The 12,343-nt window shown below is 43.1% G+C and overlaps 1 protein-coding gene across 2 annotated transcripts in view; it reads left to right on the top strand.

Annotated features, from left to right (window-relative positions):
* The window catches only part of GARNL3 (GTPase activating Rap/RanGAP domain like 3), a 147,701-nt gene that overhangs the window by 64,523 nt on the left and 70,835 nt on the right, over nt 1–12,343 (top strand). For both annotated transcript variants that reach the window (XM_055336450.1, XM_055336443.1), the window contains exon 4: nt 1,237–1,311. In XM_055336450.1, the coding sequence (XP_055192425.1) occupies nt 1,237–1,311 (75 nt within the window). The remainder of the gene's footprint in view (nt 1–1,236; nt 1,312–12,343) is intronic.

Below are 12,343 nucleotides of genomic sequence, written 5' to 3'. Positions count from 1 at the left end.
CTCAGGTACTAACTAGGATATGACTATGGCTGGTTATTGTAACCTTCCTATGCCTCAGTTTCCTTGTTGGTAGATGACAACAAAGATGGTACCCACCCGATGAGATAACGCATGTGAAGACTGGAACAGTGCACCATTTATAGAAGTGCTCAGTAAATATCACATACCATTCTTTCTATATTTATCATGGAAAAGATTTATCAGCCTTTGGAAATAATTTTCCTTGGGAAGTTTTGTAGTTTCCCCTAATTTTTTTTTCATTTTCACACCTTCATATCTCTTAACACAAGTGAATATAGGAAATAACCATCTTTCTTAAGAAATTGTGTATCTGTTTGACCAGGTAAGTCTTGAGTTAAGAGAGGCATGAAGTGTCCTCCCCTGGGACAAACATATTCTAATGAGTCTGGGAAACGGAAATTCTTGGCAGATCTTTGCTACAAATGGTGGGCAGATTTAAAGATTAAAAAAAGACATGTCATTTTCCCAAGTTGCTACTAAGAAATCTAGAAGATTTGGGGAAAAATAAGTTAACTCTCAAGTCAGTAATTTTAGGGCTGATGCTCCAAGCCTGGATTTCACTCGTCTCGCCCCACCAGTGGACTCCTTGAAGACTTGTCTATTTGCAAATATCATTGTGCCAGAGCTCAAATAGAGCCTGCCAGCCTTGGAAGGGGCTAATTGGCCTTTTGGAGACCATTTAAAACTGAATGAAGCACCAGAGCTTTCTGTGATGTTAGTAGAGCCTTGAGTTTGTGCCAGCCATTAATTGTTTTTTGGGCTTTCCTGTGAAGACGGCCGATCTTGAGACTTGGCTTTCTGCTTTGCCATCTGTGAGCTACACTTGTCCACATGTGATGTGTATTAAGATTATTTTTCCAAAAAAAAAAAGATTATTTTTCCAGGGAGCATCGCTTTAATATTTTTCCGTATTAAAATATGTTCACACTTAGATTTTATTGAACATGTTCACATTTAGATTTGATGTTCTTGTTTTCACTACTCTTGTGCTTTGGGGTGGGGGTGGGGTCCTTGCTGTTCAGCATCTAAAGACTGTGGAGGCCAACTGTGTGAGGACTTGGCTGACAGAGCTTCAGGAAGACCGTTAGCTTCTAGGCTGGGCCCTCCAACTGTCATCGTATTTGGCTTGCTTATAGGATGGATACAGACAGACAGACAGAGAGGCTTTGCACGTGATGACCCAGCCACCTAACTGTGCATTCTCTTTTCCCCCAGCTTATTTCCAGTGATGCTGATGGAGCCATCCAAAGGGCTGGAAGATTCAGAGTGGAAAATGGCTCCTCAGATGAGGTAAGGAAGCCCCCCACCACACACACACACACACACACACACACACACACACACAAACACACACACACCATGTTGTCGCCAAGCCATGGTTATAGCACCTGGGATATACCAGTAAGCAGTTTGTGCTGCTCGTTACCACAGAACACTTCTCTAAATGCAGCCTGGGAAGGGTTCAGTGGAGCTCTTCAGAGCTTTGCTTGAAGCAGATGTGAAGGGAAGGTGCTATTATTCTTTGTGTGGAAAGTGCTATTGGTAGGGTGATGCATACCCTTTAAAAGATCTATAATAAAGCGAGGGAGACATTAAGGTGGTTTGCCAGCAGTGGGACTAAAGAAGAATTCACAGCCAGGGAACTCTTTGCAGGTGGCCCCAGAAATCCATCTCCTCCCTATGCCAAGCCAGTAAGCTTGGTATTGCTCTGTGAGCAACACAGGGTCCAAGAGAGAGATGTAAAAGGCACTACAATTACCAAATGTCATCTTATTCAGGGAAGACACCAGGAAAGGTGTCTAGAAAGAGGGCTTGGACCTCCTGGTCTTCCTTCCTGCCTGCTACAGGAATTCACGTTGCTTGTCTTTCTTCTTCAGATTCTCACTGCCTGGTCTATCCCTAAAACTGCAGAGTGTGGTGTAAGCCCCCCATGCTTTCCATCTTTGCCACTTCCCTGAGAGGTAGGCCGTCAGAGTGCTTTACACCCCCACTGAAGCTTTGGAGTCGGACAAACATAGATTCAAATTTTTGCTCCCCCATCCCCTAGTTATGTGACCCTGGGCAAGTAACCCAGCCTTTCTGAGCCTCGGTTTCTTCATCTATAAAATGGAATGTGCCTCAGGATTATTAAAAAGAGTTAGTAAGCCAAGCTTGTAAAGCTGTCGGCACTATGTCCACCATATATAAGCAGTCAGGAAGTGACAGTTATACTACGGATGATGGTGGGGTTGTTAACATAACTACTGCTGTACTGCCAGCCTTGCTTTCCTGACCACCTCCTTGATGAAATTCTTGGTGAAGGGCTATGGATTTAACATGAAAGGCCATAGCATTTTGGAAGTTGTTTCTCATCTTCAGCTTTGGCCTTAACTTCACATACCCAGACATGGTACCTTCACCATTGCTCTGTGAGGTGCAAGGAGGCCTGTCCCATCTTAGGTTGGACTTCTGAAGAGGTGCCCACATATTTCTTGTCCAGAATGATGTCAGCTGACCCACACAGGGGAAGGAAGTCCTGGGAGAATTTGCTTCAGAAGCTTGGAAACAGCCGTCCTCAAATGGGCCGGCTCCTGAAACGAGATAGTCTTATTACCACCGAAATGGGCAGCCAGCTGTGTACCAGGAGCTAAGCCAGGAGCAGAAACACTAAGTCCTCATTTCCCAGTGTTCAGAAAGCTAACAGCCACCATGCTGAGTTTCTACTTTGAGAACCTAAGTACCAGAGACCCTGGAGATTGCTGTACCTTGAGACATCCTTGTGCTCCCAAAATTTTTGCAAAACTTTAGCCCAGCCTGAAATTGAGCAAACTGTACTAGACTTTCCCCACCCCACATAAGCACAACTCTGCTCCCTGCCAAAACGAGTTTCTAGAGGAAATCCACATATCCTAAGGAAGACGTAAATGTGGTCCTAGGATCACTAAACACTCCTCACCTGTCTGTGTCATCTGCCCCTGCCACATGCCAAAGGACATGTTCTGGACCTGGTGAGGGATTAGAAGTCACCTCTGGAAGATCGTGGGCAAGAGTGGCTCTAGAGTCAGACTGCTTGGGTTCAAATGGTGAATCTACAACTCAGCCGCAGTGTGACTGTGGACAGTTCACTTAACATCTTTGAAACTATTTGGTAAAGTTATTGATTTCACAAATCACTGTGGTCTATTGAGTCTAAAACACAGCCCTGTCTCAGATTGCCTCTCTGGGAAATATGATATCAAGACTCAAATAGTGTTTTCAATTTTGTTTCTATCAGAGCCACTGAGCATGAGTGCTGAGTTGGGGCACCATGGCTGTGTTTTATATTGATGGTCTCCAGCTAAAAGCCTGCGGCCAGTGTTAACGTACACTCTGATAAAAGACCTGAGTGCCCAGGAGACTCAAGGAAACCAAGCTGGCTTGCTCAGAGTCAGTTAAAGCTGTCAGTGCACTAGAAGGGACAATATTTGTAGCTGCTTAAAATTTTTCAAACACACTAAGAAAGAAATTGCAAAGTAATTTCATTACTGGGTTATTTCTCCTTTTATTATTGCTCTTTAAGTGTTCTTTATACAGTACGGATCCAAGACCCTCATCAGATCTGTGATTTGCAAAAATTCTCCACCATTTTGAAGACTGCCTTTTCACTTCCTTGATTGTGTCCTTTGAAGCACAGATGTTTTAAAATGCAATAATGTCTCCTCTACCTAGCTTTTCTTTGGTGGCTCCTGCTTTTTGTGTCATTTCTAAGGAATATTTGCCTAGTTAAGGTGGTTCAGTCACTTCTTACTCTTCCATTGAAGACAATGTTCAATTTGCCTTGATTTCTTTACACAGTCAGTATAATGGTTTTACCATCTGTGATAGGTAATTTCACTATGTGACATTGCTGGGGCTATTTTTTGTGTGATTTTTCTCTTGGCCTGTGCTCAGGGCTTAGTGGCATTCTGTGTGTCCCTGTGTGCATGGCCACCTTATAGTGTGCTGGTATTCTTCTCGAAAATGAATTTTTAGGACTAATATGAGGCCCAGGTTGAGTCACCTTTTGCTAAGGAGTGTTATAACATGATTTAAAATAAGAAATGGATATTTTATCTTTTTCTCAGTTCCTGACACAGAGCTGCCCAAACCTGTGAATTTCCTAAATGCAAGAGTGAGGGTTGTGTGTCTTTTGTCATATTAATGAAGTGACTTTTGGAAAGCCCCTAGGAAGGGTGGAGTGCTGGTCACAGAGAAACCTCCCATACAATTAGAGGGTTAGAACTTTCAGCCCCATCCCTGACCTACAACCTCAGGAAAGAAGCTAAAGATTGAGTTCTGTTGCCAATGCCAGTGATTTAATCAAACACGGTTTGACTGATGATTTAATCAATCCGTGAAGCCTCTATAAAAACCCAAAGAACGGGATTCAGAGAGCTTCTGGGCTGGGGAACACGGGGAGACTGTGGGGGCAGTTGCACTTCCAGAGGGCATGGCACCTCTGCACCCTTCCCCATACCTTGCCCTATTTATCTTTTCCATCTGGTGTTCCTGAGTTATATTCTTTTATAATAAATTAGTTAGTAGAATGTTTCTCTTGAGTCCTGTGAGCCACTCTAACAAATTAATTGAACCCAAAGAAGGGGTCATTGGATATCTTTGGGGGCGGGGAGGGAGGATGACAGTCTGGTATGACTGAGCCCTACACTTGTGGGATCTGAGGCTGTCTCCAGGTAGATGGTGTCAGAACAGAGTTGAATTTTAGAACACCCAGCTGGTATCAGAGAAATGCTTGGTGATGTGGGGGAAAAATACATATTGGAATTGATGTCAGAATTGGAGGGAGGGTTTCCGTTTTCTTTTGTCAGACACTATAAACTAAATTCCTAGCATGAGACTTTCCAAACCACCCTGGTGCTGCAGAACAGAGCAGCAGGTTTACATGAAGTCTGGTTTGTGGGCACAACACTCAGAGATGTTCCCCACTCAGCTCTGCTCAGCACTGACAACCATCCCTGTAGTCTTTGGGGGTACAGGGGGGCTCTTCCAATTCACCTTTTCTTTGAACGTGCGTCCCTTTGGGGCCCCAGCTTAATGTCTGGTGGATCTCCTATTAGACTTAACTGCCTTAACAGGTCTGGGAGTTTGATTTTTTTGCCCTCTTGCCCCATGAGGCCACCAAAACCCAAGTTTCATTTTGTCAGAATTGACAAATATCCTCAACCTAAGAAGATTTCCATAGTCCTCCTACCTCTCTGGGTTCCCACTTGCCTCTTGTTTGGATTAGTAATTCCTGACTATCTTGTAAGCACTCCAAGGGCTTTTAAGGAAATGATTTTAATATCTTTCAAGTAGTTTTAGTTTTTTCCATGGGAGTGTTGGTTGAATAACCTAGCCCACCATTACCAAAAATAAAAATTCTATCAGAAGTGCTTTTCATGTGATATGTCATTCATTCAACTCTCATTTTTGAGGATCCTTTCTTGGTGCCAGGTTGTCTATGCCCTGCTGATGTAGGAGTGAGTAGGATTGCTGCGGTTCCTGCCCTAGAGACCTCACAGACCTCACAGGCAGGGGAGGGAAGTCCATAAACAGATAACACAGATACATAGAATGACAGCACGTACTGTGGGGAAAACAAATAGGGGACATGGTGCAAAGAGGAAGAGCCCTACTTAGCTTGGATGGTCACACAGGGCCTCACCAGATGTCACAGTGAGCCCAAGGCCTCTGAGCAGTGCACTCAGATCACTGGTGGTAAAGGACCAGCTTTTTAATTTCTGATCTGTTGTAGAACTCAGTGTGGTCCTACCTGCATGACCAGTATGCAGCACTCCTTCATGTAACTCCCCACCATATTTAGTAAATCTGAGATAGATCTGGACTCTTTTTAAAGAAATGAATCCAGGCAGCCCCGGTGGCACAGCGGTTTAGCGCTGCCTGCAGCCCGGGGTGTGATCCTGGAGACCTGTGATTGAGTCCCACATCGGGCTCCCTGCATGGAACCTGCTTCTCCCTCTGCCTGTGTCTCTGCCTCTCCTCTCTCTGTGTGTCTAAACAAACAAACAAATAAATAATCTATCTTTAAAAAAAAATAAAGAAATGAATCCACTGAGCATGATTTTTGTGTCACAGTAATGTCAAAATGCTTGTAAAAGTTCCTAACCCTCTCCGTTGCCATACACTTTGTTATGGAGTGGTAAGAAGTTTTCAGATCAACACCTGCCCATCAGCTATTCCTTACTGCCCTAGAGTCAGTCTAGGACCAAGGCATAAGCCCCTGCACCAGCTTCACCACAGTCAGCTCATCAGTATCTGCTTGAGCACATCTGCAAGAATGGGAGACTTGCCTCCTCCTTGATAGGTTGTTTTTCTGTGGACACTAGCTGAGTATCCTACACTTTGATTCCATTCTGACACTAACTACCTGGGGTTAGCCCCAAAAGACTGCCCCACTTCAGACCCCAGTTGCGAGTATCAGGTCCCCAGGTCACCCACATTTCTGCCTCACTTGGCTACAAAGTCAGGGGTTCCCACAACCCCCCTCCTCAGGTCCAATAATTTGCTAAAACAACTCATAGAATTTAGGGAAGCACTTCACTTACTATCACCAGTTTATTACAAAGGATATAACTCAGGAACAGCCAAATGGGAGAGATGCACAGAGTAAGGTATTTGGGGGTGGAAGCCAGCACAGAGCTTCATGCCCCTGCTATGAGGACCACACTCCCAGCACTGTGATGTGTTCACCAACTCAGAAGCTCCCTGGACCCATCATGAACGGGTTTCATCACATATCATGTTTCATCACAATGATCAAATCATTGGCCATTGATGATTAAATCAATCTACACTCCCTCCCCTCCCACAGGGTCCAGTGTGGGGCTGAAAGTTACAAGCTTCTGATCAAGGCTTGATCTTTCTAGCAACTGGCCCCATCCTAAAGCTCTGCAGAGACGCAGCAAGAGTCACCTCATTAGAGCAAAAGGCATTCCTATCACCTTCATCATTCAGAAAATCTCCAGGGTTCTTTTTATTGAACAGAATTCATGTCTATATTTTCCACTCAGAGTTTCTATTTACATTTTCTGTAAGGCTTGGTCCTCTTAAACATGATGGGCTCCCAAGCATTCCAGGATATCTGCTGTTTTTCTCCTAAGACGTGGACTTGGTTCCACTCATCGTTATCCTCTCTGCTGCTTCTGGGCCACATGTGAGCTTATTAATGTTAAGTTGAAGTGGTCAGAACTGAATTTGGAGCTCCAGGTACACTCCACACAGCCACGGGGTGGAACAGGCTCATCCTCTTCCTTGCTGTGCACACTCTCTTTTTATGAATCCAGTGATTCATTATGAACCCTTAATATGCTCCCCCTTACCCCAATCTTCCTCATGGTGCATTGGAGACAATTTTGGAGTCAAATGAGCTTGAGTTCAGGCCTCACTCTATCACTTACCAGTTTATGACTCAAATTCTCCAAGTCTCAGTTTCCTGATGGGTAAAATGGGTACAAATTCCTGCTTTGTCCCACCTGGCCTTCCCCATCCTGCACTTGTAAAATTGGAATTTGTCGCCAGTTGTAGTATTTTCCATTGTCCATACTGAATTTAATCTCATTTGTGTGTCCATAATTGCTAATTGTTAAAAGGGTTTTTTTTTTTTTTGACGTCTTGATTCTGTTGTCCTATTAGTTAACCCACTGAGAAGTTTTATATTACCTTCAAATGTGCTTCTCCTGCCATCTGTGTGCTCATTCAGATTATTTTTTTAATTTATGATAGTCACACACAGAGAGAGAGAGGCAGAGACACAGGAGAGGGAGAAGCAGGCTCCATGCACCGGGAGCCCGACGTGGGACTCGATCCCGGGTCTCCAGGATCGCGCCCTGGGCCAAAGGCAGGCGCCAAACCGCTGCGCCACCCAGGGATCCCTCATTCAGATTATTAATTAAAGTGAGTGTGACCCTTGGATGGATCACTGGAGACCTCCCTTACAGCTCACTTGTATATATCAATTAGTATATTGTGGAGCAGAGGGACAATCTCTCAGCTTTTTATAAATCTATCTTCCTTCGTGTAGGAGGATTCTCTTATACATTGTTGGGGGCTATGTAAACAAGTACAATCTTTTGGGAGGGCAATTAGCAATAACTAAAAGTGAGCACACCATTTGGGCAGCAGTTCTGCTACAGTGTGTATTGTAGCATCATTTAAAATAGGAAAAAAAAATCACCTGGAAACACCTTCCATTTCCACCAGTAAAGGAATGATTATATAAATTATAATACATTTATACAGTGGAATTCTTAGTTGCTGTTAGAAAGAATGAAGTAGTAGTATATATAATACCATAGAAAAATATAGTTAGGCCTAAAAGCAAGTTCCAGAATTAGTATATCATTCCATTTCCTTAACAAACAAAAAAGTAAATAAGTTTTTCCATATGCAAGAAAGTTCCCAAAAGGTTACATAAAAATTAAGCAGTAATTGCTTCTGGAAATTGGAGAACCTTGACTTCCCATGTCAGGTCCTTTTATGCCATTTACATATTTTACACATCCCTACTCAACTGTAGTGTTTAATTTTTCTAAAAATCTCCATACTCATTAAAAAGAGCAAGGTAGATCTAATGTACTGACATAGAAATATTTCTAAGATATTTTTAAGTGTTATTTATTCACGTAATCTCTGTACCCAGTGTGAGACTTGAACTCACAATTCCAAGATCAAGAGTCGCATGTGCTTCTAACTGAGCCAGCCAGGTGCCCCTAAGATATTTCCTTTAGTGGAAATAATCAAGTTTCAGTGTAATAGCTCCACTAGCATCCCATTTATGAAAACAAATTCTGCGTATATGAACATATGTGTATGTGTGGACATGGGTATGAAGTTGTGATGTGAGCATGTATGTATACAGCAAACACACATTTATAAATGCATACAAAGGCCTAAGACTATCCACACCAACCTGGTAGAATGGTTATCAGAGGAAAAGGATGTGCACAGGGGCAGGGGGGAAGGAAAAGAAAAGAATTTTACTTTGTGTGTGGTTTCACTTTTTTCGACCCGCTTATATTTATTTGCATTTGCAATTCAAAAGTTTTTAGTGTATCTTTTTTTAAATCCATCTTCTTTGCTGCCAGCATTCTCGCAGCAATTTAAACTAGAAACTGAAGTAAAGTCCATTTAAATGCATTGTCTCATTAATTGAACACACTCTGGAAAAGACCATAAAAACTCCCAGGTGTTATATAAGACCAGGGGTCTCATCTGTAGTCCAAGTGTGTTGTGTAGATCACCTGCTTAAAGTTGAACATCAGCGAACATTCAGATAAAATGAGGGTGTTATGTGTAGATTTTGATTACATTCTCCTCAAAATATCCTGGCAGATTTGCTCAGTCTTCCTCCTTCACATCCCACAAGTATAAATGGGATTAAAAAAAAAAAAAAAGTGAAGGGGCGCCTGGGTGGTTCAGTTGGTTAAGGGTCGAACTCTTGGTTTCAGCTCAAGTCATGATCTCAGGGTCCTGAAATGGAGCCCCATGTTGGGCTTCGCACTCAGCGAGGAGTCTGCTTCTTCCTCCCCCTTCCCTTCTCCTTCTCTCTCTCTCTCTCTCTCTCTCTCTCTCAAAAAAAAAAAAAAGACAATGAAGGAGACAAGAAGCTATTTCAGGCTTTGGAATTTGATGCAGGAGTGATTCAGGATTTCTTAGTCTCAGGACTCATTTAACACTATGGGCATGTTCAGGCATGTCTGCAGCATAGAATAATTTGAGTTTATTACTCTTCATAATACCTTCTAGCAAACATGTGTCTAAAAGGGCACAAAAATAACTCTGGGCGTTTGCAATGTTAATCTTTAGTTGTCTGGCAAATGTGCCCATCAGAGTCTTTCCTCCAAACTTGCTTGTTGATGTCAAATAAATGAAGCATTCTGGTGTCATTGTCACCTTAAAAGTTGTAGATGAAGCTTCCATATCTCCAAAGTCCTCTGTAAAATAAGTCATTCTTAAAAAGAAGTAAGGTTTATTGCAAAATTAAAGCCATGATTAGGCATTACTATGCCCACTCTAGAACCACTAAAAGGAAAATGCCTGAAATGCTAAGAGCTAGCCAGAGGACGAGGAGCAACTAGAACTCTCCACAACTTGCTAATAGTGTAGGTTGGCTCATCCCCTTTGAAAGTTTGGCCATATCTACTAAAACAGAACATCTGCCTCCCCTGGTCCCTCCTCGGGGGATGCATACCCAACAACCATGAGTGCTTATGTCCACCAAAAGACAGACACAAGAATGTTCTATGACTTTATTCCTAATTACCCCAAACTGGAAAGAGCCCATATGTCCATCAACTGGAGAATGAATACATACACCGTAGTGTTCATACTGGGGGTGGGTACTGCTACATGGCAGCAGAAGAGACCGAACTGTTGCCGCCACATCCCCAAGAGGGATGAACATCACAGGCGTGATGCTAAAAGACAAACTCGACTCGAATAAATACACAAAATATGATTTCATTTCTATGAAGTTCAAGTGCAAGTAATACGAATAGTGGTTATAGAAGTCAAGATAATGGTTGCTTTTCAGGATATGATTGGGCACTGACTGGGCAAAGGAGTGAAGGAGCCTTCTGGGGTACTGCAAATATTTTCTGGCTTGATCCAGGGAGGGGTTATGAGGGTGTATACATATTTGAAAAATCATTTACTCGAGATTTGTGCCCTTTACTGTCCACTTCCGGTATTTATTATCATCAGAAACTGGAACTCATTTTTGGAGTCATTCTGACAGTTCCAGTCTTGGCCAGGGGGTGCTTCTTGTTTTGTTTCTTTGCTTTAGTCTCCTTTCTTTGTCAGTTCCTGCATTTGTTCTTGTCTTTACACCTCATCATATGTCTCACTCTGTGAGACTCATAACTTTTTTGGTGTTGGCTCTCCCACCGCCCCATTTTAGTTAAGGATTCAGTGAAGACAGAGGTTAAGTAGGCAGCTCTTTGGTCATTTAAAAACCTCATAATTGACACTTTGTACTTGATGGATATATGGGGCATGCTACCAGCCAAAGTCACGCCCCTAACTCTGAGATGCTCCTCCAAGGGGCATACCGCCTCTCTCTGTGTTTCTTCATCTTGTGGTTGCCAGTGTTCAGACCTCTGGGAGAGCGGTAGGGGAAGCAGACTCAGTATTTCAGAAGATCTAGAGTATGGGGGTCAGTTTTTATGTCCTTTAACCCCCTAGGCAATCTGTGAAGCCTGTAGACCCCTTCTCAGAGTATTTTTGAATGCATAAAACAAAAACATAGGATTACAAAGGAAAACAGTTGTGTTGAAACAGTTATTGGAGGGGTGCCAGGGTGGCTCAGCCAGTTAGCGTCCAACTTTTGATTTCAGCACAGGTCATGACCCCAGGGTGGTGAGATCGAGTCCCACATCAGGCTCACACCCAGCATGGAGCCTATTTAAGATTCTCTCACCCTCTGCACACACTCCCCCCCCCCCCCCGCCACATGCTCTGTAAAAAGGAAGGAAGGAAGGAAGGAAGGAAGGAAGGAAGGAAGGAAGGAAGGAAGGAGGGAGGGAGGGAGGGAGGGAGGGAGGGATCAGATTGATTTTTTTTTTTTTTTTTTTTTTTTTTATGATAGTCACACACAGAGAGAGAGAGGCAGAGACACAGGCAGAGGGAGAAGCAGGCTCCATGCACCAGGAGCCCGACATGGGATTCGATCCCGGGTCTCCAGGATCGTGCCCTGGGCCAAAGGCAGGCGCCAAACCGCTGCGCCACCCAGGGATCCCCCAGACTGATTTTTTAACCTAATTTTTGACACAGTAATATATGTCCTTTTTTATCAGCACATTAAATAAATACAGCAGTAGGCTTACAGCTCTTGCAGTTTTGAACGGTGGAGATTGTAAACAGTATTCAGGATATCTGCAGTCACTATAATGAGTTCTGAAAATATCTGGTTTGTGTGTGTGTGTGAGGAGAGAGAGAGAGACATGGTTACCAGCTCTGTTTGTTCTACTGTAGTTGCATTTTGTTGGGGTTTTCTTGCATACATACGTAATTGACAGAAACACATTTTTTTAAAGATTTTATTTTTAAATAATCTCTACTCCCAACATAGGGTTCAAACTTAAAATCCTGAGATCAGGAATCCCATGCTCTACTGACAGAGCCAACCAGACACCCCAAGAAATGCTACATTTTAATTAGAAGTTAGGGAAATAAACATTTTTTTCTTTACCCAAGCTCATGCCTGCTCTGGATTCTTTTAGATCCCCTGGCATAGAGCGCTGCTTCTCAAAGTTCAGTGTTCCTCAGAATCACTTGGTATGCTTGTAAAATTGCAGATTCTAGGGCACCA

Source organism: Nyctereutes procyonoides, unplaced genomic scaffold (assembly GCF_905146905.1).
Source record: "Nyctereutes procyonoides isolate TBG_1078 unplaced genomic scaffold, NYPRO_anot_genome, whole genome shotgun sequence".
NCBI lineage: Eukaryota > Metazoa > Chordata > Mammalia > Carnivora > Canidae > Nyctereutes > Nyctereutes procyonoides.
The sequence above is the reverse complement of the archived record's forward strand: the minus strand, read 5'-3'. Positions and strand labels throughout refer to the sequence as shown.